This window comes from Callospermophilus lateralis, chromosome 14, assembly GCF_048772815.1.
Source record: "Callospermophilus lateralis isolate mCalLat2 chromosome 14, mCalLat2.hap1, whole genome shotgun sequence".
NCBI classification, from domain to species: Eukaryota; Metazoa; Chordata; class Mammalia; order Rodentia; family Sciuridae; genus Callospermophilus; species Callospermophilus lateralis.
Genome location: NC_135318.1, coordinates 165,332 through 189,962, shown reverse-complemented (window position 1 = coordinate 189,962; position 24,631 = coordinate 165,332). Strand labels below are relative to the sequence as shown.

General features: G+C 45.0%; 1 protein-coding gene across 5 annotated transcripts in view; it reads left to right on the top strand.

Moving 5' to 3' along the window:
- Sh3yl1 (SH3 and SYLF domain containing 1) overlaps positions 1-24,039 on the top strand; it is a 30,315-nt gene extending 6,276 nt beyond the window's left edge. For 2 of the 5 annotated variants that reach the window (XM_076833827.2, XM_076833828.1), the window contains exons 2-10: positions 3,075-3,185; positions 4,954-5,067; positions 7,062-7,126; positions 14,920-15,032; positions 15,933-16,061; positions 17,499-17,661; positions 18,183-18,261; positions 21,795-21,851; positions 23,775-24,039. In XM_076833827.2, the coding sequence (XP_076689942.2) occupies positions 3,075-3,185; positions 4,954-5,067; positions 7,062-7,126; positions 14,920-15,032; positions 15,933-16,061; positions 17,499-17,661; positions 18,183-18,261; positions 21,795-21,851; positions 23,775-23,965 (1,022 nt within the window). In that variant the 3' untranslated portion in view covers positions 23,966-24,039. Of the gene's footprint in view, positions 1-802; positions 2,247-3,074; positions 3,186-4,953; positions 5,068-7,061; positions 7,127-9,342; positions 9,420-11,492; positions 12,050-14,919; positions 15,033-15,932; positions 16,062-17,498; positions 17,662-18,182; positions 18,262-21,794; positions 21,852-23,774 lie in introns of those variants that run through there. The other 3 variants (XM_076833829.1, XM_076833831.1, XM_076833830.1) reach the window with 3 other exon arrangements.
- Positions 24,040-24,631: the final 592 nt, after the last annotated feature.

Here is a 24,631-nt window from a genome sequence, read left to right as displayed (position 1 = left end):
CTACCCTCCCAACATGCCTGCTCTAAGCAGAAGACACTTTGATGGCAATGCCCAGCAGCTCTAAACATGGCCAGTATTTTTGGAAAGCATATGGACAACATAAAACTTTAAGGAATGGGCATGTGGCTCGGTGGTAGAGCACCTTGAGATTGTTGGACATTTTCCTTAGCAGTTCTAACTTAAGAGTGTGTGCCAAGATGATGACTACCCAGCGCAGGTGTCTGTGACAGCTAAGGCAGTAATGGCCTGCATGTGTAGTGCAGGAACCTTCCAGGTGCACCTGGGAAGGGGACTGAGCATTGGTGAGATTAGCAGCAGGGGCATCTCTCCTCACATTTTTTGGACTTTTAGCTTTATGATGTACTTGGACCATAACTTCAGGTTTTTTCCCCAAAGACCTTTGTCTCCTGTCACTTTGACATTGACTGAGGCTCTGTCTTTGTCATACATGTTCTTGCATGTATCTGGGTCACTTCTGGGTTTTCTGCCTGGTGAAGCTGGTTCTGCCTGGGCTTGTGTCCCCTGCAGGGCACTGAGATGAGACCTCTTCATATGCTCCAGCTTTGGGTGGAGCTGGCCCTCACTGTTCTCCTTGTACAGTTTTCCCCAGCTCCTCTTGCTTCTTTATCTTTCCATGTGAATCTGAGAATTAGTATGTTTAGTTAAAAGAAACTTGTGGTACTTAAAAGATAGATTTGACTTAATTAAAGAAAAAAGTGGAGAAGACCATCACAAAAGATAGATGGGAAACAGACTCCAGAGAAAGGTGAGTCCCCTTAGTGTAGAAGTCAGTAAGAAACTGTGTCACAGGACTGTATCCCCTGTGGGTGGACATGAAGTATGAAAGCACTCAACAGCAATGGAGAGGTGGCCTTGACTGCTCACTGTGAGGACCCAGGAAGTGCACACTGAGCTCTCGCCAGGGCAAAGAAGCTGGAATACACAAAATCCATGATGCAAAGATCTTTTACAACTAAATAAAATAGAAAACAATCCACTTTTTAAAATGAGCAAATATTTTAGCACTTGCTACAAGATACAAAAATAAGCATAAGGAAGTGTTCAACACCATCAATTGTGGGAAATAAAAACAATGCACAGTGAAATTCATGGAAATAACTCATTTACAAGACTGGCCATGCCAAGGCTTGGTGAGGATGTAGAGTTCTAGAACTCTCCCAAATTTCTAGTAGGCATGTGAGAGGATCTCGGAAAGCCACCTTGGCAGCTAGCATGTGCTTGCCCTATAAACAGGGATCCTGTGTCTAGGAATTTGTCCAAGAGAAACACAACATCTGTGCACAAACTTTCATGGGAATATCTACCAGTTTCATTTGGAATAGCCCAAAATTGGGAAGGCCCCGGCAAAGGGAGGGCAGGAGGAAAAGTTCCCACAGGTCAGGTGCCCTCTGACCAGGAGGAGGGTGAACTTCTGATCCACATGATGACATCACAGGTAGCGTCAATCCTGCAGTGAGTGAGATCAGCAGTGGAGAAGGAGACGCGCTCCACTCCATCTGAGTACAGACAAAAACTGCCATATGTGACAGAGATTGGAGTGGCTCTTACCTGTGGCTGGGAGAGGCTGTCTGACTGCAAAACTCAGGAAGGATTTGGCTGTAGGAGAGAAGTGTGATACACTTATGCTGCCCTGAAAACATAGGTGAATTCCATTCTTGAGGATGCATCTCAGAGGTAATTGGAAGAACCTGCAGCAATAGCCAGTGTATCAGCCATTCTGAAGTAAAAGTTGGGAGAAAGTGAAAGGTGCCACTACATACGGGTGGCATGATGCCGAAGGGGGAAAAGGACACATCACACCATATGCATTTTATCCTGCTTGCACAAACTCTGAAAACATTCCTCTAAGCCAGATGCCATGGGGCACACCTGTAATTGTAGCAGCTTGGAAGGCTGAGGCAGGAGGAGCATGAGTTCAAAGCCAGCCTCAGCAAATGTGAGGCACTAAGCAACTCAGTGAGACCCTGTCTCTAAATAAAATTCAAAGTAGGACCGGGATGTGACTGAGTGGTTGAGTGCCCCTAAGTTCAGTCGCTGGTACCCTCCCCCTCAAAGTAATTCCTCTTCCCAAACTAGTCTCACTGATGATCCACAGACGTGACGCTGCACTGCTGGAGTCTTGTTGATGCTCCTGTGTTGACCCAGAAAACCAAACTGACTTCTCAACAGAACGAAGCTCCAATATGACCCAGCTCAGTTTCCAGTTTTAAAATGTACTGCATACAGTAAGCACGCCAGATGCCCAAACACATCATATTACGTCAGGAGAAATACCAGTGTTTTGCTGGATCAAAGGACTCTTTCCCTGGGCCATTGGATCGTCCTGTCTGTCTGAGCGTCCTTTGGCATGCAAGTTGTACCAGAGACAAGATGTGCAGGGGTGCCTTCACCTTGCCAGGTGTGCACCTTGTAGACAGTTAAGTGAGGGATCCTAGCTGCCACACTCACGTGGTGCACATCAGAGCTGCTGGACTTCATGGGCTCCTGTGACCTGTGGTCCAGTGACAAGTGAGGGGCCACCTCCCACACTGCAGAACCCCAGGGCCACGAGTGCTGTTAGAGAAGCACACCCAGGGGCACGTGTGTGCCCACAGCCCAGGGAGGCCTAGGTGAGCGCAGCGGAGCCAGTTCCCAGGCCCCCAGGATTCAGCTCTGGGAAAGTCTGCAGACAGCCTGTTCAGTGTTCTGATGAGAATGGCCAAATATGTTAACTTTACACTTTACTAGGACACCACTAGTTGTGAAATGCACCTTTTCCTAATTTTTAAATTCTGAATCTTTTTGATAGTCATAAGGTGCATTGATGATGTGAAGGAGACCCAAAGTGGGACGGTGGACCAGATTCTCTCATCCTTAGAATCCCACAATGTTATGATTTCTGAGATTTTGAGAGCTTAGGATTTTCTAATCAGAGTAGATTTGATGTCTTAGGAAAAAAGACAAAGTAGTCAATAATTGAAGAACACCAAGCCATTTCCTTGGGGGGATATGATTTGTTAAAGCTTAATGTAGATTTCTTTCATTAAAATATGTTTTTAAAAAATTGTTTTCAGTGAATAACCCTATACCTTCCAATCTGAAATCAGAAGCAAAGAAGGCTGCTAGAATCCTAAGAGAATTCACGGAAATAACTTCTAGAAATGGACCTGATAAGATCATTCCTGGTGGGTGAATCTCTGAATGTGTTTTTCTACATTGCCCTTCTGCATTCCTCAGCATTCCTCCAGCATCGCTCTGCTGATCCCACAGAGACTAGTAAACATTTAGGCCACCGTTTTTTCTCAGGGATGATCCCTGCGGTGTCCTGGGTCTCCTGGGCAAGACAGCAGCGGCCTGAGCCAGGGGCAGGGTCTTCCCCCAGCTACAAAGGATATGCTGGGCCAGAGCCTTCACGGAGCCTTCTTGGTTCTCCTATACTTGTCCCGCTCTAAGTGCTGCATAAGCAAATCTTGCAAACTTACTAGCTAGTAAGAAAGTTAACAACCTCAAAAACAAGTTTTAATTTTGTGCTTTTCTCTTCCATTTGAGATATCAGATTCTATAGTGGTGTACAGAGACATTTATCAATAATTTCCAACACAGCTGTGTATCACTATGCCTTTGTCATTAAAACTCAGGCCCTGAACCCTGTTCCGACCCACTGGACCAGACTCTGAGCAGTGGGGCCAGCAAAATGTGTATTTATAACATATTCATGAGACTGTTGTGTGCTCAGGTGAGTGCTTGGAGCTCCTATCTGTGGGTCATCAGTTACTTCCAAGGTGTTGCATGGAATACTCCTCTCCTATGGAGAAGCTCCACAGGTAGTTGGTTTGGGTCTGTGGCAGACTAATTATTAATGCCAGTACATGACTGTGTCATGTGTTGAATAGTTTTTTCTTAGACTTTCTGAAGTTATTTAACAGCTTTCAAGGAGCTTTAAAATACTTGTTGGTATAATAACATTAATAGTAATATCGTTTCTTCTTACTTTAGCCTGGCTGGTTCTCCCACCCTGAAAAGTTGGAGCGAATGGAGCTCTGCTGCTTGCTAGGTGCAAATGGCTGAGCTGCTGGGCCCCCCCGGCATTCATGAGGTGTCTCCCAGGCCTCAGGGACCTGCGTTTCCCAGAAGGTCCTCAGGGAGCCACACACACAGGCATGTGGGAAAAAACACTAATTTTGGGCTTATAGGAAATTCAAGCAGGAAACCCCAAGTGCCCCAGCAGTGTGCTGCAGCAGGGGACAGGAAGCCTCTTGGCCCAGAGGTCCACACACGTGAGCTTGGGTGGACAGTGTTTCCCAGCCTAAGATGCCAGTGTGGTTCATGCCCCTGGATGTTGTACAGCACAATTCCGTCTTACTGTACATCCCAGGCTGTAAATGAAAAGCTAAAAGGCTCATTATTCAGAAGTTCCCTGTGCTGGCACTTGATGTTCCTGGATTTGGATGGACAATCTGGAAAGACATAGTTGGCATATGAACTCTGTTCATTAAAGAGTATACTGTTGTATTTGCTGCTTCAAAGCAGAGGTGATATATAATGACTCCAGGAGCTTTGGAGCTATTTCATGGGTATCTTTGGGCCTCATCATTGGTTTGGAAGCTGTGCCATTGTGTAGATTCTCAGAACACTGAGGTTCTGTGTTCAGTGGATTCCAACATTAGTCACCCTCATTTATACAGAATTCTCTGAAATGTGAATAAACCAGTATGTTAGAAATTGACTTATAGTTTCAGTGTACTAGTAAAGTAGTAGTACAATTGAATACTATAGCAGATCATTTATAATGCTAAACAACTTCTTAAAGGAGCAAAATCACTTGACTGGTATTCTTGAATCACAGTTTTCACATCAACAAAAGGTGAACTTTTCTACATTGTGTTAGGGTAAGTTCTGCCCCACACTGCCTTTGCTCACGCTTTGGTTTTCTGTTTGCTTTTCTTCTTGTAGCCCATGTGATTGCCAAAGCCAAAGGCCTTGCCATTCTGTCTGTGATCAAAGCTGGGTTCCTGGTGACTGCCAGGGGAGGCAGTGGGATCGTCCTGGCCCGCCTTCCAGACGGAAGTAAGTCAACCTTTGTACAGTACCTCAATTCCTTTTTGTCTTCTTTCCATAAGGATGCTTCCATGGAGGGCATGGCAGGAGCTGGACATGACATCCTGCCTGTTGGGAAGGAAGCCTGGGAGATGATGGATAGGACTCAAGGGCAGGCCTGCTTCATACTCGTTCTGTGGGTCTTCCACACAGCCCATAACGGGGCAGTGTCTGCTGTCTGTCACTGACTGTGAATGCTCTTCCCCATCTTTATTGGTATTGTTCTCTCATTTTTTTTGAAGTTGCTGTGGAAACAAGGACCATTTGCAAGCACCTGTGGTTCTGTGAGACACGGTAATATCTGCAGTGTTTGAAGAACCACCAGGGGAGAACCTACCCAGGCAGTCTAACTGGCTATTACTTTCTGGGGTGAAATCTACTTTACCTCTCAGAGATGAAGTCAAAGTGTATTTGCCATGAATCCCAAGAACCAACACTTGTAGCAGTGTTTATAACATATGCAGGTGTTGTGACCACCAAAGTGCCTCTACTGTGCTTTGACATTTGCTGTCCATCATATAGGAACACACTGCTCTGCTAATAGATATTTTATAACATAGTAATTTACACTTACAATAAATAGGAGTGTTCATGGAACACACATTCTTTAAATTTCAGATGGTTGGATTCACTGTTTCCTCCACACCGCCCCCTGGGAAACTGAGGCTCTCTTGAAGTGTGGCTCAGCATCACAGCTCTATGTGTGGCTGTGATTTGGGGCTGCACCACAAGACCTAGTCTGCAAGCCACTGTATCGTATCCATCAAGCATCTTTCCTCTTCAGACCCTTCATGTGAAAGTTCAAAGAAACATGTAGATCAAAACTGTTTAATTGTTAATTAAAAAGTTTATTTTCACAAACGTCAAAATAATCTTAAAAAGCCTAATCTTCAAAAATTGAAAACAAAAAGCATTGCCCACTGTTCATGGGAAGACTTTTCAACAGTAAAGCTGAGCAATGTAGCTTCTCTGAGGATCACCTGCCAGGTGGGACTGGTATCTGCAGGAAGTTCTTCCAGCTGGAAGGCCCCCCTGGGCTGAGCTGGTGCAGGACCCACCCACACCCAGCCCCGGGGACCTATTAGCTCCAACTCACCTTTCTACCATCCAGAACCTCAGTTTCTCTCCATCCTGAGCAGTGGCTGCATACCAGGTGGGGTCGGGGGGGGGGGGATTTAAAAACTGCAGCGAGACAGAATGAGTTTTCCTCCCAGGGGCCTGTGAGCCAGGGCAGCTCCAGCATAAGTGAAAAGTAGCTTTGGCATTATCAGACTGACTTCCTTAATCAGCCTGCTGAGGCAGAGAATGAGCCTGAGAAGGCCTTTCTCATGCTTTCCCACCCCCACCAACTTTCTGGACTCGCTTAACGTAACTTTTTATATTGAGGAAAATACACAAAAATCCTAAAATATACCATATCATGGCACATGGAATTATTGCACTTGGTTTCCAAATGTAAAGAAACTTCCCTTGTTAGAATTCTAAAGATCTTGAACTTGTTGTCTATAACTTGTGCTCTACTAGGAACAAGAGCCTGCCCTGAGAATTGACAATGAAAAGAATTCAGTATTAGTTCACCCCAGGAGTGAAAATAAACTCTTGAATCCTCTGATACCTTTTGTCTATGATGAAATTGTATCCAAAGACTAGAGTTGAGGTTCAGTGATACAAATGTTGGCAGCTGAAGGTAGCAGACAGCACAATAATTTGGAGTTATGCATGTTGGCAGGGAGCTTGAGGACGTGAGTCTGTGAATCTCAAACCCATAGTAAGCATCTAACACCTTTGAAGTATCTTCAGCTTTTAGAAGACTGCATATGCTTTTTAAAGAATATTTTTAAATGCATAGAGAAATACCTAAGTAACTTTAAAAAGCCATCTTTTACATTTTATTATATTTCCACAGTCATTCATATGTCAGGGGTGTTTAATGTCACCGTATGCTTTTGTTTTTGTTTTATCAGCGTGGTCTGCACCTTCAGCCATTGGGATAGCTGGGCTTGGCGGGGGATTTGAAATAGGAATCGAGGTGAGTGGGTAGCGTGTGTGTCCCTGAGGCCCTTGAGTCTCAACATGTGAAAGCCATAGGTTTCCCTTGGCTTCTAGTCTAATGCCTTGGGGAATGGTTCCCCCTTATTCTCATTCTGCTCCCCCTCCCCTGCCTCCCTTTTGTTCTTTTCTTTTCTTTCTTTTTTCTTTTTTTTTTTTTTTTCTGTGCTAGAGATCTCACCTGAGGCATACCTGTGTGTACAGACCCTGACCACAACCACCTTCTTCTGACTCCCCCAGGAAGCTTTTGTTCCTTTCCCTGGAAGGAGGATCTGACAAATGGTTGTTGGCATTGGCAGTTGTGGGTCACTGACTGCAAAACTGCTTACTCCCTAGGTGGGCGGGCTCCACACAGGGCGTCACCATCTGTGGTTAAACACGGTTTCCTTCAAATTCTGGAAGTGCATGCTAGCACATGTTATTTCTGTGTATGACTTATCTCCTCATAATTATGGAGATTATCAAATGACTAGGAGTCACACACTGGGGTCTCCCTGTTTACAAGTCTGTCTGCTCAACAACAACAACAACAACAACAAAGGTGTGGCGTCGACTCCTCCACGCTGTTAGAGTTTCATCTGTTGCTTTACTGCTAAGTTTTTGGTAAATCAGATCTCCTGATGTGCTGAAATCATTTCTTTTCACATTTCAGTCAGTTCTTCCTGAGCTGTCTTTCATGATTTGGCCTGATTTTTCCCTCTGTGAAACAGGTGAAAATAGCCTTCCTCTGGCTTTAAACTGATGAGTGAATAAATGGGTTTACACACGAAAAGCACTTGGAATGGTTGTATTGTTACTCAGCTTGTCATATATAGAACTTTTGATTGCAAAGCTTATCCTCATGATAGAATGGGAATCAACTCTGAAATTTTACTTAAACAACAGGCATAAACGATAATTACTAGCTTTTTTAAGGTATCAATTTCAGTAGAGATAATAAAAAGCATTCCCAACATTTGGAAACTTACTTTAAGCTTTCTGAATGTGGTCAGACTGCTGCTCTGAGCCCAACCCTTGGAGAGGATAAGGGGAAGTGATGCTAGAGCTGTCAGTCACTCTCCAGCATCAGCAGGAAGGATGTGTAGCTTTCAGTACAGATGTGACAGCATTCACCTTCTGGTCTCAGACCAGCCCCAGCCCAGCATTTCTGACTGCTTGGGTCAGAATGGGCAAGGAGGCTAGAAAGAGCACAGCCTGCCACTTCCCTGAGGCTGCCCTTATGCTGTCTGCCAGGAGTTTTGGATCTGAAGTGTGTATAGCAGCATGTGGTTGGATTTTTTTTTTTTTTTTTTTTTTTTACTGTAGCCTGAGTCTCTGCCTTTCAGTTGGGTGGTTTAATCCATTTATGTGTACTGGTATTATCAGTATGATTTGATGGGTGTCTGACATTACATGTTTTCTCTATCTAAAGTTGTATCTTTCTTCTGATTTTTTATTATTTTTGAGTCATATTTTTAGTGGTTGCTGTAGAGTTTACAACACATCTTAGTAAAAACAATTTCAAATTTATGTTAGCATTATTCGGTAAGACACAGAATTGTTGTTTTATTTAGTCATATTCCCTTTTCTCCTTTTTTTTGCTATGAATGTGTTATTACATCTATAATTATAAGCCCAATTATACATTTTACAGTTGGCAGTTATAATATGTCATGTTTTTAAAGAAATCAAGTGAAGAATTGAGAGCAGGTGCTTATTTTCTGATCCCACTATGGGCCTTCTAACTTGCCACCTGTGGTCCTGCATGGCTGCTCCTGTGGATTCCAGGGGACAAAAGGTGTGGTGTCCATTCTGCAACTCAGCCCTGCCCCTGCCCACTCCTTTGATATGCTGGTGGCAGATACATTGCATTTCTCAGTTGCAGGCATAGCAACACAGTTCACAGGAGGCATTTCAAACTGTGCATTATACTCAGGTCAGGGACCAAGGAGAGAGGCATGTGCACTCCTGCTCCTGTTTCCATGCTTGTCTTTGTCAGTGCTCTGCTTTATATGGTTTTGATTGCCATCTAGGGCCCCTAGCTTCAACCTAAGGAGCTGTCACTGGCAGCACTTGTAAAATGGGTCTACTAGCAACAGAATCCCCCAGTTCTTTTTCCTTTGGTCTAGGGACGTCTTAGTTTCACCTCCATTTCCAGAGGCGATTTTGCTGGTATTGGATTCTGGGCTGACAGTCTTCCCTTCAGGACTCTGATCTGCCATCTTAGGGCTTCCCAGTCTCCGCTGTCCCTGGTGGAAAACCTGCATGCATCTTGCTGAGGTTCCTTGCACATGGTGAGTCCTCCTTCTCTTGCTGCCTTTGAGATTTTTCTCCATGTTCCAGCACTTTGCAGTTGTGTGTGGGGGTGGATCTCCACACATCCAGCCTGCTCAGGGCTCGCTGTTCTGCTTGGGATCACTGTCTGCTCCTATCATCAGCTGGGGATGTTTCCAGTCATGGCCTCTTGGAGAGTATCCTCTGTTTCTTCCCTATGGTGCTGACATCCCCATTGGCACCTTGTACCTGATGGTGATGGCATCTGCTCATCCTTCTTCTCTTAGTCTTAAGGTTCTCTATGGATCTGTCCTTATATCGCTGACTCTGTTTTGCCTGCTCAGCTCTGTGGTTGACCCCTCTAGGGGATTCTTCATGTCTGTCACCTTCTTCCAATCCCAGGACTTCTCCTTGCTCTTCACGTGGCCTCTGTCTGCACCAGTTGAGCAATGATGAAGTGCTCTATCTTTGAGGCAATGTTCTCCTTTTCCAGAGTTTGCCTCTTAATCATATAATTCTCTGAACATAATTTGAACAATTTCTGTCTGCTAAATGGGAAAGGCAGTTACTCATGTTTGCTTTTCTCTTTTCTTGTGTTTGGGTCATGTTCTCCTGCTTCTTTGCTTGTCTCATAATTTTTATTGAAAACCCATGATTTGGGTCACACATCCTTGTCACTTAATGACACTTTGTCAAGGAGCCACACATGGGATGGCATTTGGGGTTGTGTTATCTGGTGCTTACCTAGTTCTTGTCTGTGGCCATCCTAGTCCTGTGTACACTCTATGATAAGGATCTGCCTGGAAGTCGCTTGGTCACCTCAGGATGTCCGGCCCCTGTCAGTCTCTTTACAGTAAGAGTGAGCGCAGCTGATTCTGAGGACTTGTTCAGTTAGTGATTCTGCTGGGCTGTCTCAGTGCATCCGTCAGCTGCTCCTGGAAAGGTGCAGGCGTGGGTGCCAGACAGCAGGGCTCTTCCTTGGTCTCTGTGGAGCTATCTGACTGACGGTTGATGTCCCTCAGGTGTTAGCTTGCTGATGGCTTCATCCTCAACATATTGCTCCACTGTTCTCATGGAGCTCCAGCTGCTTCTTGCTGTGTCTTCAGAAACCTTGTCTTGCCACAGCACCCTGAGCTTTGCCCACTCTGCTTCAGCTCAGCTTGCTTCCCCAGGGAACTTTGGAACTGTGATTGAAGTCTGCACTTCTCTCTGGCCAAAATCTCCATGCCATTCCTCCAGAGCTGGAGGCTGGGACAGTGGCCTGCTTCACTAGCGTGACTCAAGCATCTCTGGGCAGTCACAGCCTTTTGTCTTCTGGGTAGACCTCGTGACTGCAGGTGAGCCAGACCAAGGAGGATGGGCCCTGCGACTCCTGGGTAGGCTTCTGCCACACAGGTTGTGTTTTGGTTAGCTCTTCCACTGCCACGTAAAGGACCTGACCAGCACAACTGTAGAGGAAGAAAAGCTTATTTGGGGACTTACAGTTTCAGAGGTCACAGTACATAGACAGTTAGCTCCATTCCTTGGGGATCAAGGTGAGACAAGGCATCATGGCAGAAGAGTGTAGCAGAGGGAAGCAGCTCACTTGATGATCAGAAAGCAGAGAGAAAGGTCTCCACTTGCCAGATACAAATATATACCCCAAATCCATGTCCCCAATTCCTACCTCCTCCAGCCACACCCCACCATTTCAGTTCCACTCAGTTAGTCCTATCAGGGGGTTAGTTCACTGATTAGGTTAAGACTCTCACAACCCAATCATTTTTCCTCTGATGCTTCTTGAATTGTCTCACACGTGAGCTTTTGGTGGACACCTCACATCCAACCATAACAGGTAGAGGGTCTGAGGAGGGGCTGCAGACACTGACCTGGACTGCAGCTCCTGCAACAACAAGCTGGGGCCAGGGGCTGTGTCGTTGTGCCACTATCCTGTAGGGTGGCCCAACAGCGGAACCTGGGCTGCGTATGTAGCACCAGTGTCACCAGCAGCAGAAGCCTACCCAGGAGTAGCAGGGCCCATCCTCCTTGGTCTGGCTTACCTGCAGTCACGAGTTCTACCCAGTTCCTGAGTGTGTATCACTTTGTTGACTTTGCTTGCCTGTGGGCAGTTTCCACAGATGGGAAGTGCTTTTTCTAATTATTTTTCAAGTTATTGTTGGTTTGCAGAGACTCTTTGCACTGCTCTGGAAGCATTCCCCCTTTAAGTGTGTGTTGAGCCAACTTCCCGCTGCTCCAAGACCCTCCATCTTCAGAGGGCATTTGATTGGCAGATGTACCATAGACAGGGTAGAGAGTCCACCTAAGAAGTTCCGTTTTAGCTCTTCTTTTAGCCCTAGAACACTGGGCAAGTATTGCATCTTCCTGAACCAACCCTGAGAGCACCAGGGCTTGATGCTGAGAGAGTCCTAGTGGAGAAAGACTGAAATCTTAATGTGGTTCTTTTCACGCCTTGCTGTCCGAGTGTATAACTGACAACTAGGGCTATGGACAGGGTGTGGCTTCAGCAAAGGCAGCTTGCCTGATGCTCCTGAGCAGTAACTGTGGAACCTTCACCACCCACAGCTTCATCCTGGCCTGTACACACCAGGAACCCTGCACTTTGCCAGAGCCACAGGCACAGTCGACATGTTTGGACTTCAGATTCTGCAAGGTGGGAGTTGGGTACTGACTCCCTGTTCCTTTGGATATTGAGTGTACTGAGTAGCCCTCTAAATGAATAAATGGCTGCCTACATCTGGAATAAGGGGTAGTTTGGGTGGGGAAAGTTCTTTTGGTAGGAGAGATTGGTAAAGAGAGATGGTTGAGAGAAGTGAAGGAAACAACGTCAGAGAGGCCCAGAGAGGCCCGTTGTGGGACCTGTTATGGGGGGACTGCTGGATAGTACTGGATAGGAATCTATCCAGTTGTCTTTGTACCAAATTCAGAGTTCACATTGCATTAGTAACTCTGGGAAATCTTGCTTTCACTGGAGTTTGAAGAAACGATTCAACTTCTTCCAAGGAGAGCTTATCTTCTGCCTTCCTAAGGAGGAAGGCCGCTGGGCTCTAGCTGAAAAGTGATGTTGTTAGAGGCCAGTGTGTGAAGGACCTGTTGTGTAAGGAGTGGAATGTGTTGGGAGAGGTCCCAGGTTTGTTCTGCAGTAAAACTGGCCACATGCTGGGAGCAGGGCAATCTTGGGGCCCACACCGGAGCTCTCACCTGTCCAAGAAGAGCTCAAAGAGTGGGGAGGGGAGGGCAGCTTAGCTGTGCAGGTGGGCAGGAAGCTTCCCACAGAAACCCCAGGCCTTATCTGGTGCCCAAGTTGGCAGCCCCAATTCACATACAAGCCAGACTCTCAGCTGGAAATGGCAGCAGGGGCAGAGAGAGGTGGTGCTAGTCCCCAGCAGGCTTCCGAGCCGCAGCTGCAGAGAGGAGTTGGCTTCAGAAGACATCCCTCCAGGTTTTCCTGCTGGTGGTGGTTATGTTTAGTCCTTAGAGTTACAGATTTGTTTAATTGACAAACGGGCATCTTATTGATTAATACCAAGGAAGCACCTATTAAATTTTCTCATGGCTTCTCACCCTATGGCAGTGTTCCCCCTGCCGGTGCCCCTGCAGGAACCAGAATGCTCCTCATTCTGTGCTTATTTCTCTCCCCAGAAATAAGCCTGGGGCTGCTGGTACTCACGTGCTGCTCAAGCTATCTGTGGAGCTGTGACCTGGTTCTCTGCTTCATTAGTGGTATTACGAAAGAACACGGGATCATTTTACTCCCATTTCAAAGGAACCGAACAGAGACGGATAGAAGATTAGAGATGGGTGTTTTTCCTTAACTACCTCTTAGAGCTTTTCCATGCTTAACTGAGACATCCCGAGCAGGACAGGACAACTAGAGCAGCTGCAAGGTCCTGGGCAGGTGTACATGTTCCAGGTGTGGATGCTGAACACAGCGCAAGACCCAGGCCATCTTGTCATCTGCAAGTGCCTGTGAGGCACAGGCTGTGATCACTGCCAAAGGGTTTAGCTTTGAGAGAGAATGCAAGTCGCTCCAAGTCATTCAACCCCATTTCTTAGAGATCGCCTGTATGTGAAGTGAAAGTAGTGCTCGGCAGGTGCCACAGGGAAGCCTTTCATATGGGTCAGCAGCCTCTTGTACCAGGAACTCCATCTGGTCCTTTCAAGTACAATCTCCTTTGGTAATAACATGATCTTTCCGTAGGTCAGCATTCAGAGAGTAAAGAATGGGCAAGTCAAAGCATCTGTCAAGGTTGGCTTGGCCTCTGCGCTTTTTGAGATGTGGGGACTACTCCAGGCTTCACCATGATTCCCACTCATCCTCAAAAGGCCTTACAGATGCAGCTACTGTGATTATGCCCATGTTATATAGAGGAAACCAGGGATTCAAGTGGCTCAGTAGTCCTCCCATGATCACACTGCCTCCAGCTGCCTGGTGCACAAGGCCATTGGGTTGCTGCCTGGCCCTGTGAGAAGCTTTAAGGGGGTATTAACTTTTCTAACCTTGGGCTCTGACATAGCAGGACCTGCAGTGAGCAGTCAGCTGGCTCTTATCCCAGGTTTTCCTTCTACTTAGAGGAAAACAAACTCCCAGTAGTGGGCATTGCTAATGGAAACCAGGTTACTCCTGCACTGTGAACATCCATGGCCAAGTGCCTGGCTGCACTTCCCTGGGGGTGTGCAGGCAGCTTCCCCCAGAGCACTATGTGGGTGCTGCCTGGATCTGCCACTGTAGCTTCCTAGGTTCCTGGGTTTGTATTTTAGTCAGCTTTTTCACTACTGTGACAAAAAACCTGACAAAAACAATTAAAGGAAGAAAACTTTATTTGGGCTCACTGTTTCAGAGATCTCAGTCCATAAACACCAACTTCATAGCTCTGGGCTCATGTGAGGAAGGATATCATGGGAAGAAAACAGCTCAGAACATGACCACCAGGAAGCAGAGAGGAGAGCTCCACTCACCAGGAACAAATATAAACCCCAAAGATATGCCAGTGACCTACCTCCTCGAGCCCCAACTAGCCTCCCTACAGTTACCAGTTAATCCAGCTGTGAATCGGTGTGCTCATTAGGAGAGAGTTCTCAAGATCTAATCATCTCACTTCTGAGCACTCCTGCACCAGCTCAAACATGAGCTCTTGGGACACACTTCATACACATACCATTCCATCTGGCTCTCCTGGAGAGAGTAGTGGAGGATATCACAGAGCATGTAGATACCTCCCTCCTGCCCCACTGGACGGTCCTGGCAACAGGAGTGGCAGCTTGTAGCCTCCTACACCTGGGTGGTGGCTGGAGCAAGGAATAGAGCCAGGTGCCCCTGGAGCACAGATCTAGAGCTTAGGGCCTAAGGGGTTGGGGTGCTACCTGTGCACTCTTGGTATCTTAGCTCAGAACATTGGCTTCCTGTTCTCTATTTGCACGAAATTTTACTACATTACATTAGGATTTGTTTGAGTTTTAATCGACCTTATTTTAAATGATATTTAGTTGTAACTTTTAAAATAAATTAGTTTTACCTTTTAGGTATCGGATCTGGTGATAATTCTGAACTATGATAGAGCTGTTGAAGCTTTTGCGAAAGGTGGGAATCTAACGCTTGGAGGGAACTGTACTGTGGCTGTTGGGCCCTTGGGAAGGTAAGGTTTATAAAGTGGTTTTAGAATAGATATCAAAGGCGGTAAAGACTTAAAAACTCCTTTTTTTTTTTTTTGCATTGAGATGAAATTTTAATTAAAATAGACAAACTTATGATTTCTGCATCTGCCAGAGATGCAAAAAGCCAATGCAAAAAAAAAGAAAGACACGAAACATCCAGCACAGAACACAGAATAACACCCACCATGAGCTCTGAGGAAGGTCGGTGGGTGGTAAAGGATGGCAGGGCCAGAAGAGGAAGCCTCTTTCTGAGTCCTGAGTGCTGAAGTGGGGGATATTCACAACACTGAAGTTGCATATTTTCCTTCTCTGTTGATGAAGTGCTCTTCTTGGGTTAATTAAGCAGTGTAGGAAAATTTCACATTTAAGAAAGTCACACAGAAAAATCATCAAAAGGCATGTATTTTAATGAAAGTGATATGATGTTAGTTGAAATCAAGCTCTTCAGCACTCTCCTTTTTTTCAATGTATTATTATTATTATTATTGTTATTATTATTATTATTATTATTATTATTATTATTTTGAGGCAAAGTCTCACCTTACTAAGTTGTTGAGACTGGCCTTGAAATTGCAGTCCTCCTGTCTCAGCCTCAGAAGCCACTGGGCTTACAGGTGTGCATACTGCACCCAGTTCTTCAGCTCTCTGGAGCTGTTTCCATGTCTAAAAGATGTCAGCTTTCCATGCATCCTCTGCAGAGCAGGGCTTCAGTCAGGCACCCTCTGTCTGTTCTGGTGACCTTGCTTTCCCTATAGGCACCTCAAAGCTATCTTACAGCCATCAGGAAGTGACCCTGCCAGACCCCCTGGAGTGAGTGCAGGGGGAGTTCCTCACATGCTTGAACAGTGCTCTCTGTCATCTCAGGCCTCCATGCTTTTCAGGAACCTGGAAGGAAATGTGGCCCTGAGGAGCTCTGCAGCTGTCTTCACATACTGCAAGTCCAGGGGACTCTTCGCAGGCATCTCTCTAGAAGGGAGCTGTCTAATTGAAAGGAAAGAAACTAACCGGAAGTAAGTTCATGCTGCAGATTGTAAATGACTTAGAAGGTGACAAGAAGATGATAGTTCAAAACTGATACAGCTCTTTAGTTTACAGAGTATCTATGTATGTTTTCTTAAATATAATGAGATGTGACTCTAAACATATATTTAATATTGAAACATACAAGATAAAAGTAATATATACTTATAGAAAACTTAGAAGAAAAAAAAAAACAGAAGAAAATTGCATCGCTTTTCAACACTATCATTGTTTACATATACCTTCTGCCTCCAAAAGTCTCCTAGGCATGCTTGTCCTTTGTCCCATCAAGGAAGGTTGCAGCATGTTATCTTTTCACTACCACCCTAAAGACGGTGAGCACTCACTGGTTGCCACATAGCACTCTGCTGGCCAGAGACCCCACTTCAACATGTTTATAAAGGTCCAGGGAGGGCTTCGCGTTAAACTTGCAGGTCAGATGAAATGGGCCTCACTGTGAGGGATGTTCTGCTATTACACTCTGCCTTTGCCTTCCCTCCTTATCAAATGGAGACCAATATTAATTAGAAATACAGTTTGGTTTTTAAAAAGCATTTGGAAGTACTTATGGGTGAAGGCTGCTCTCTAACTGACCTCTGGAGAGTTTTCCCAGCCGCTCCTAGATGTTGCCCCACTTTAGTCCAGTTAGGATTGTGGCTGAGACTGAGGGCAGGCTACTTCCAGAACCTCAGGAAGGCCCAGACCGCCTGCCTGTGACCCAGGCAGTGCTGCTTGGCAGAGCTTCCCCAGGGCCAGGAACAGACCTACCACCACGGGGGACAAGAGAACTTAGTAGCACACCTCACATTAAACGTCTGGGAGCCACTCGAAAGCAGTGTTGCTGGGGAGAGTGAGGACAGAGGGCCATTTATGTTGTGGAACCAGAGTTCTCATTGCTGGATTTAGTGGTCTGAGAAATAGGACTTAAGAATGCTTCATCAACTTCTGATTCCAGGTCTTTGGCTGACATTTCCACTAAAGTTCTACTAAGACAAATATACTCCTTAATGAACTGCAGGACTTCCAAACATATAAGACAAATCTTTATTTAATTTTAACAAAATGAAAATTTTAAACATTTTGAAGAAATCACACAGCCATGTGTATAGGTACCATTTTTGAAGAAACTAACTTAAAGGGAAAAACCTATAAAACTGCACGATTTTGTTATTTCTGTAACCCTTTCCATGTAGATGTGTGTGGTAGATGCATAAGAATGTGTCTGTGTGCTCTCTGTGCCTGTGGAGGAAGGGTGCGCGTCAGAATACTCAGGGCAGTTGCCTCTGGAGGCAATCTGAGGGGACTGCAGAGCGGGACAGGACGGCTGGGGAGGCCGGCGCCGGCCCACGGGAGCCACAGCGCATGGCTACAGAAGAGACATTCCTGTGCCTGAGGAAACAACTTTCTTAATGGCCTGTTCTTCTCAGATTCTACTGCCAGGACATTCGAGCCTGTGACATCTTATTTGGAAACGTGCCACGACCTGCACAAGCCGAAGATCTTTATGAGATTCTTGATTCCTTCACCCAGAAGTATGAGAGTGAGGCGCAGCGCACCAACGCCAGGAGAGCAGCCAGGGAGCTACACAAGGTTCTGAGTTTTCGCCCTTGGTCTCCTCACGTCCCAGGAATCCCCTCCGTAGAGCCCTCTGTCTTCTGTCCCTGGTGTCAGGCCCCACGACCCCTCCACTTCCCATGTGACTTCAGTTGCGTGGCAGTGAGTGTGAAGGTGTCACGTGACCCTGATGTGCCATCTCAGGGCCAGACTTCCTGTAGGGGAGGACGGCCACACTAACCCCGTGCCAAGCCCACATCCCCAAACTCTGTGGGTGTTTCACCACGTCCCACGACAGCCTTTTGTACAGCCTGGCCCTTGCCGCACAGTGCGTTAGGTCACTGCCCTCCCCTGGGCTGCCCAGTCACGCCCAGCCCCCCTCCCACCCAGGCCTACTCGGCGTTCCCAGTGCCAGAGGTCCCTGTCAGCTCCTAGTGTGCCACCTCAGTAAGTGCATGGGGCAAACGTTGCACTTAGACTCGTTAGACGCAAAAGCATCCTATGTTGCTAAGTGTGAACTGGACGGAAGAATTATGTCATATTGTCATTCCTCGCAGGCTAAGGAATTACCTTCAAAGCCGTCCTCGAGACCACAGGGGTCATCTGCAGCAGCCCAGCCGAGCTCCAGCTCTCAAAGTACATACTCTTGTTGCAATTTAAGTACATTATAATTAAGTAATTAATAAGTAGTTTGTTAAGACTTCAAGCAATATTGTTATACTTTTCAAATCCAAGAAGTAATGGCATATTAAGAAAAAAGAAAATGATGGGTCTCTTCTGTATCCTGAGTTCTCAGCCATGTGATTTTGAAAACTTCTGTTCTCACTCATGAGATGCTTTCTTAAAGCTATGAAGAGATATATCTTTGAAGTATTACCATTTACTTTGTCTTCTGAAATGGCTATGCTACTGATCCAAGCACAGGAGCCCACCCACCTGTACTTTGTCACACTGAGGTTTACCAGTTTGAACACATAAACCTATTCTGGGGTATGTTCTCACACCTATGTTTCTTTTCTTTGTAAAAAGTTTTTTAGTTGTTGATGGACTTTTATTTATTTACTTATTTATATGTGGTGCTGAGAATCGAACCCAGTGTCTCGCACATGCTAGGCAAGCACTCTACCGCTGAGCCACACACAACCCCAGCCCTCACACCTATGTTTCTGAGTATTATTTTTACCACCTATTCCTGGGATCTCAGGACATTCTCAGGTGCTTGTTAAACTAGGTGAAGTTTATAAAACACCCAATTTGGGTCTTTACTATCTATCAGTATGATAGTAACTCTGAGACTTCTGTTTTTCATATATACAAGTTAGCTGTAAATAGAAATATACTAAAGTTGGTGCTCTTTCATGTAGTGGACAATTATTATATAAGAGGCACTATGCTGCAGTGTTTTGGAGCACAACTCAAAGATTCTGCTGTTAGTGGATTTCCATATAGAAGGAGAGATTGCATATGATTGTGTAACTTTTTTACTAAGGGAATAGGATTAGAAAATGTACTGAAGCTCTTCAGAGAGTAGAAAGCTCCTTCTCAGATTCCTCAGTCCTGTTTCACATCTATTTTCTCCAGTTTTCAATTCAGCTCCCTCACCACAACCACACCTGATCACGCTCATATACCTTCCCTGTCACACACACAGTCCACCTGAAACTCGCTCCACTATGAGCATTCTACCAGACACATTCCCCTTCCCAGACATCCCCAGGATATATGGGTGCTCGCCCCACATGCTGCCCACCTGCATTCTTCCCACTCTCTCCCCCTACCTCGCTCTCCCCCACGCATTCACCACCATATACACACCCGCCACCCAGAATAACATTACCTTCAAAATGTTCACATCCCTTCCCACAGCTTTTGGCTCTGGAGCATTCTCAAGTCTTTGAACGTCAAGACTGGAAGTTTTCATCCCCATCATTGCGAAGTCACCCATCTCAAATTGCCAGTGTTTAGAATTTCTCTTGAATGAGCAGTCTTTTTATTTCCTTGGTTCCTTTTTTCCTAATGGAATGTTTGTTGCCTTCTCAATTTTTGAAAATGATCTATGTTTTAGTGGCTTTGTCATTGGGTGGCAGTTTTTTTACATTTATTATGTGTTTTTTATTTTATTTTTCATGTTTTACTAATTGAGAGCTTTAATTTTTATGTAAAAATTTGCCTAACCATCTAGTTTTTATGAATTTATGTGTTTTTATGAATTTATGTGTTTTAATCATGGTTACAAAGGTCTTCCTATGTCAGATAAACAATTGCATTCTCCAGGATTCCTTGTGCTATTTTTATTTCTGATTCCTGGATACTTGTTCTTCCTGTATGTTAAGATCGTTTACCAAGCATTTCCTCCTCTGCCATCTTTCAGTTCTAGTTGAAATCATACTATGAACTCATGTTCATGCCACAGTACTGTAATTAATCACCTGGAGACCTGGGTCCCTTCTGCCTGGCTGCGGTGCCGTGTCTCCCAGTGGGCCTTCCTGGATCTGTGCCCTTCCTGTGACTGGAATACACTTTTCCATTTCCAGACCAGGGTGCAGGAAATCACAAGGGGCACACATTTTGCTGGTCTGAAATTTGGTCATTCACCCCAAATTATTTCTAGTCAGTTTCTTAAAGCACATCCCTTGGAGTATCTGTCCTGCCCACCAGCATTTGCAACTGTGTCTTACTGCCTGAGCTCCTCCCGTCCTCAGGGTTCACAGAGATGCCATCCAGGACCTGTGGGCTCAGGCATCTCTCAGGGCAGTTTCCAGATCCCAGGTCCTGGGATTCCTCCTCCAAGCCAGCCACTGAGCATTGTGTACAGGCTCCGTCTGCATCTTCTGCCCTGTTTTCTGTATGTGAAGAGGAAAAGCAAACTCTCAAGCATGCTGATTCTCACCAGGTGAAATTGCCTGCAGCCCTAAAAGCAGGCCAGTTTGAAACATGGGTGTGACCCCAGTGTCCTGAGCGAATGGCTCTAGGGACACAGAGCCTCCAGGGAGTGATCTCTGTTTCTTTATATTCAACAAGACTGAGGAAGAACCTCACTGAAATTCATCTACTTTTATAATGAAAATAGTAGTTCATAGTCTCATTATACAGTGATTATTTTTTAAAAAATCAAAAAGCTATTCATCACCTAAACAAAAGTTATATAATGTTTCATTATCTTACAAATATGTTGTTTTGATGAATGATAAATGTGAGCTTTTTAAATTATTTTTTGGCTTCTAAGAAGGGCTATAAAATAATTCAGTTACATTGCTATAAATTCCCTCCTTCTAGTCTTCTCTAGTTTTTATAAAAACCACTTTTCCTCTTTTCCTATTGGGGCGGGGGCGGGGGTGGGGTGGGTGGCACCTGTGGTCCGAAGCACCTGGGAGGCTGAGGCAAGAGGATCATAGAGCCCAGGAGGACAACATAGTGAGGCCCATCTTCAAAAACAAAAAGAACCTCTCTGAGCACCTATATCTATAGAAAAGTGCACTAAACCATGAATGGATGTTGAGCCGATGTCATTCCAACAATGAGAAGAAGTGACCCTGTGCAAATGAATGAATCTTAAAGCCTCATTCATCTATTCAGTTGCTTTTCAAATACAGTTTTACTTTTATGTTTAGTAAGCTAACAGAGTTCAGAATATGCTTAAATTTTGATCAGTCATCTATAAATAGTGATTATAACGATGACTCAATCTATTATAAGAATTTATTTAATAGAAGCTGTGCTTGCTTAAATTTAAAAAGTAAATTTACATACTGATTTCTGTTGTAGGAAATGCTACATAAAAATACAATTTAACACATTACTATAACATTTTGAGACAAATGGCATCAAGGTTGAAATATGATTTGAAGGTTGAAGTGAGTGCTAGGGTAAGTCAGGGGGGATGTTCAGAAGTTCCTGGCTTGGGCTGATAGTCTTGTTCACTTAGCTTTTTCATGGCTGCTTCTGGAAACAGATATTTTGTGTCATAGGTACCGGGTTCCTGAACTTGGTGTATCTGGTGGGTTTGTTCAGGTATACCTTTTGACTTACAGCACGACTGAATATTGTTTTCCTTCTGTGTACAGAATCTTAAGGTGACGGAGGGACAAGAGCAGGATTTGGCCTTTCTGTGTGCTTTATGATACAGTACACACTAATTACCTTTCTAAATCCTCCCCCCATTTTTGCAGGTAACAGAAATGAATATAAACTGTATCCTGAGCTTTCCAGCTATCATGAGACAGTTGGTAAGTAAGAAAAAATTATTAAGAGTGACTCATGGGCTGAGATTGTAGCTCAGTGATAGAATGCTTGCCTAGCATATGTGAGGCACTGGGTTCGATCCCCAGCCCTACATAAAAATAAATAAAGAAAATAAAGATATTGTTTTCATCTACAACTATATATATAAAATGTATGTATATATATAATTTTAAAAAGAGTGACTCATATCCATCTTATAATCAAACTTTCTAATCAATCTGGTAGACTGGGGAAAATCTTGAGAGCATATTTTATTCCTGTGGTTTATAGGATGTCCATATTCGTTTCAAAAGTGCTTCTTGTAAAACATAGTGCTTGTGTGCTCTCACTGGCTTCTGATCTGAGAAGATGAGGGTACCTGAGCTCTTGAGCACCACTGCCCACCACCTGCAGTCACACCTGCACAGGGCCAGCTGCTGCCCACAGAGGGCTTTGGGTGCCTAGTGAGAAGAGTGCACATTTGGTAATTTTGCATTCCAACAATCACTATTGCAGTCTCTTGAAAGTTTGGGCCCCATGAGTTTTATATTTTTAAGAATTGTTTTCCTTTCAAATATTTTGCTGTTTGGGGGAACTATTTAATAAAACTTATTAAGCTTTTCCATAGTAAAAAAATAACCCTTCAACCTGACTTACTTAAAATAATCTTTAGAAATTTTCCTTGAAAGAATTAAGCAGTTACTTATAAAAGTGAGTGGCTCACAAATGGTCACCGAGGTCTAAAGAGCCCTATTAATCTATAATAACTAAGGTAAATAAGGTCACAAAGCCATACACCACAGAACTAATGCCGGTGAGGAATTAGCCATTTCTTGTAAATGCAGCGTCAAGGAATCAGGTACCCAGAATTGTTATCATGCAGGCACAGTGGCAGACTCTCTATCCTGGTGGGCCTGGGTTTCATGTGATTCATCTGCACACAAACATGAAGTGACTTCATCAATGCTACCCTCAGGACCTCTCCTCTCCTCCCTCCTCCCTCCTCCCTCCTCCCTCCCAGCCCCTTCCATGGCCCTCCTGCTCTCCTTCTGTTCTCATGAGGTACCTTTTTCCCCTATTTCCTTCTAGCTTCCACATAGGAGAGAAAACATGTGACACTTGGCATTCTGAATCTGGCTTGCTTCACTTAAAACGGTGCTGCTCTCCAGGTCCTTCTACTCCCCACAACCAACACAATGTCATTCTTCTTTATGGCTGAACCAAACTCCATGGTATACATACACCACATTCTCTTTATCCATTCGCCTCTTGATGGACACTGGACTGCCCTCCCGGCAGGCCCCCACTGGGTGGCCACAGAGCACCCCAGCGGGGACCCTCCCAGCAGGCCCCTTGGCTGTCACAGCACCCCAGAAGGCCACCCTGGACAGTCTCCCTCCTCGTAGTTCTTCAGGGGAATCCAAGACCAAGGTGTGTAGAGACATGTGTGGTGCCAGCTCCACCCCAGCTCTCAGGCACACTCCTCACCATGCCCTGTTGCTGGCAGGAGCCCATTATGAGGCAGTGATCCCATTCATGATCACCATCTGGCGGGGCAGGACTTAAACATAGGAATTTGGGGGAACATTCAGACCATGGCAATGACTATTCCTTTAAAATGGGCAAAGTATGAATAATGTTATTTTATGGGTCAAAATTCAAACAATTATAGCCGTATACATTTGCTGAACATTTCATTATATATGTAATAGTGTGTAGTTGTGACTTGTATGTGAATTTGGGAAATGTTACTGCCACACACTTGCTCTTTTCAAAAGAAAAAAACTCAAGTTTCATGGTGCGCATCTTCCACAGACTGTGTGCCAGTCCACAGACCCTAACCCTCAAGTGATTATCTTCTGTCCCACCTGCACATGCTACTTCCCCCTCAAAAGCAAGAATGATCAGAATGCCTTTTCTTATTTCAGGCGGTTCAAATCAGCCAATAGAAGTGACAGCGCTGTATTCTTTTGAAGGACAGCAGCCGGGAGACTTGAATTTCCAAGCTGGAGACAAAATCATAGTTACATCAAAAACTGATTCACATTTTGATTGGTGGGAAGGAAATCTTCGTGGCCAAACTGGCATTTTTCCAGCCAACTATGTAACCATGAATTAAAGTTTTGTTATTTTCTCCCTTGATAATTACAATTACATATATGTGTGTGTGTGTGTGTGTGTGTGTGTGTGTGTAATTACAATTACATATATACATGTAAATGACAGGGTCTACTGTCCAGTTAAGCAGTGTTCAATATAGGTTTTAAAATACTTCTTTCCTAAAAAATGTTAATCCAAAACACAAGATATTTCTTTCTATAAAATAACAGCTGACCTGAGAGACCTCAAACTCTTTGTGCTGATTTCATTGTGTGCACCACTGAACATTGAACACTCTGCCGTCTGTGTGGTCATGTTCTTTTGTATTCACTCTCAGACATCAGCAAACATCTAGTCTAGCCAGACAGCTTTAGCAAAACTGTCTCAGAGCAGGTGGTGACTTCCTGGAGCACTCAGTGCTGCATGTGGACTGATAGCAGTGCTCAAGTCACGTGAACACTGGGTCAATCAATGAACTTCTGAGCCTCGGTCAAGTTTGATCAGGGTTGACTGCAGTTTGGAGGGTTAAACGAGCTGGTGAAAATGAAGAGCAGCAGCCCCCCTTGGGGCTGCGTGGCCAAAGCAGAGGCACCTGTTCTTTCCTGTGGACACCTGGGCCACATGCTCACCCATGTTTGCCCCAGACACAATGCTGGCCCCAAGGGAGAGGGGCTGCCCACTTGGA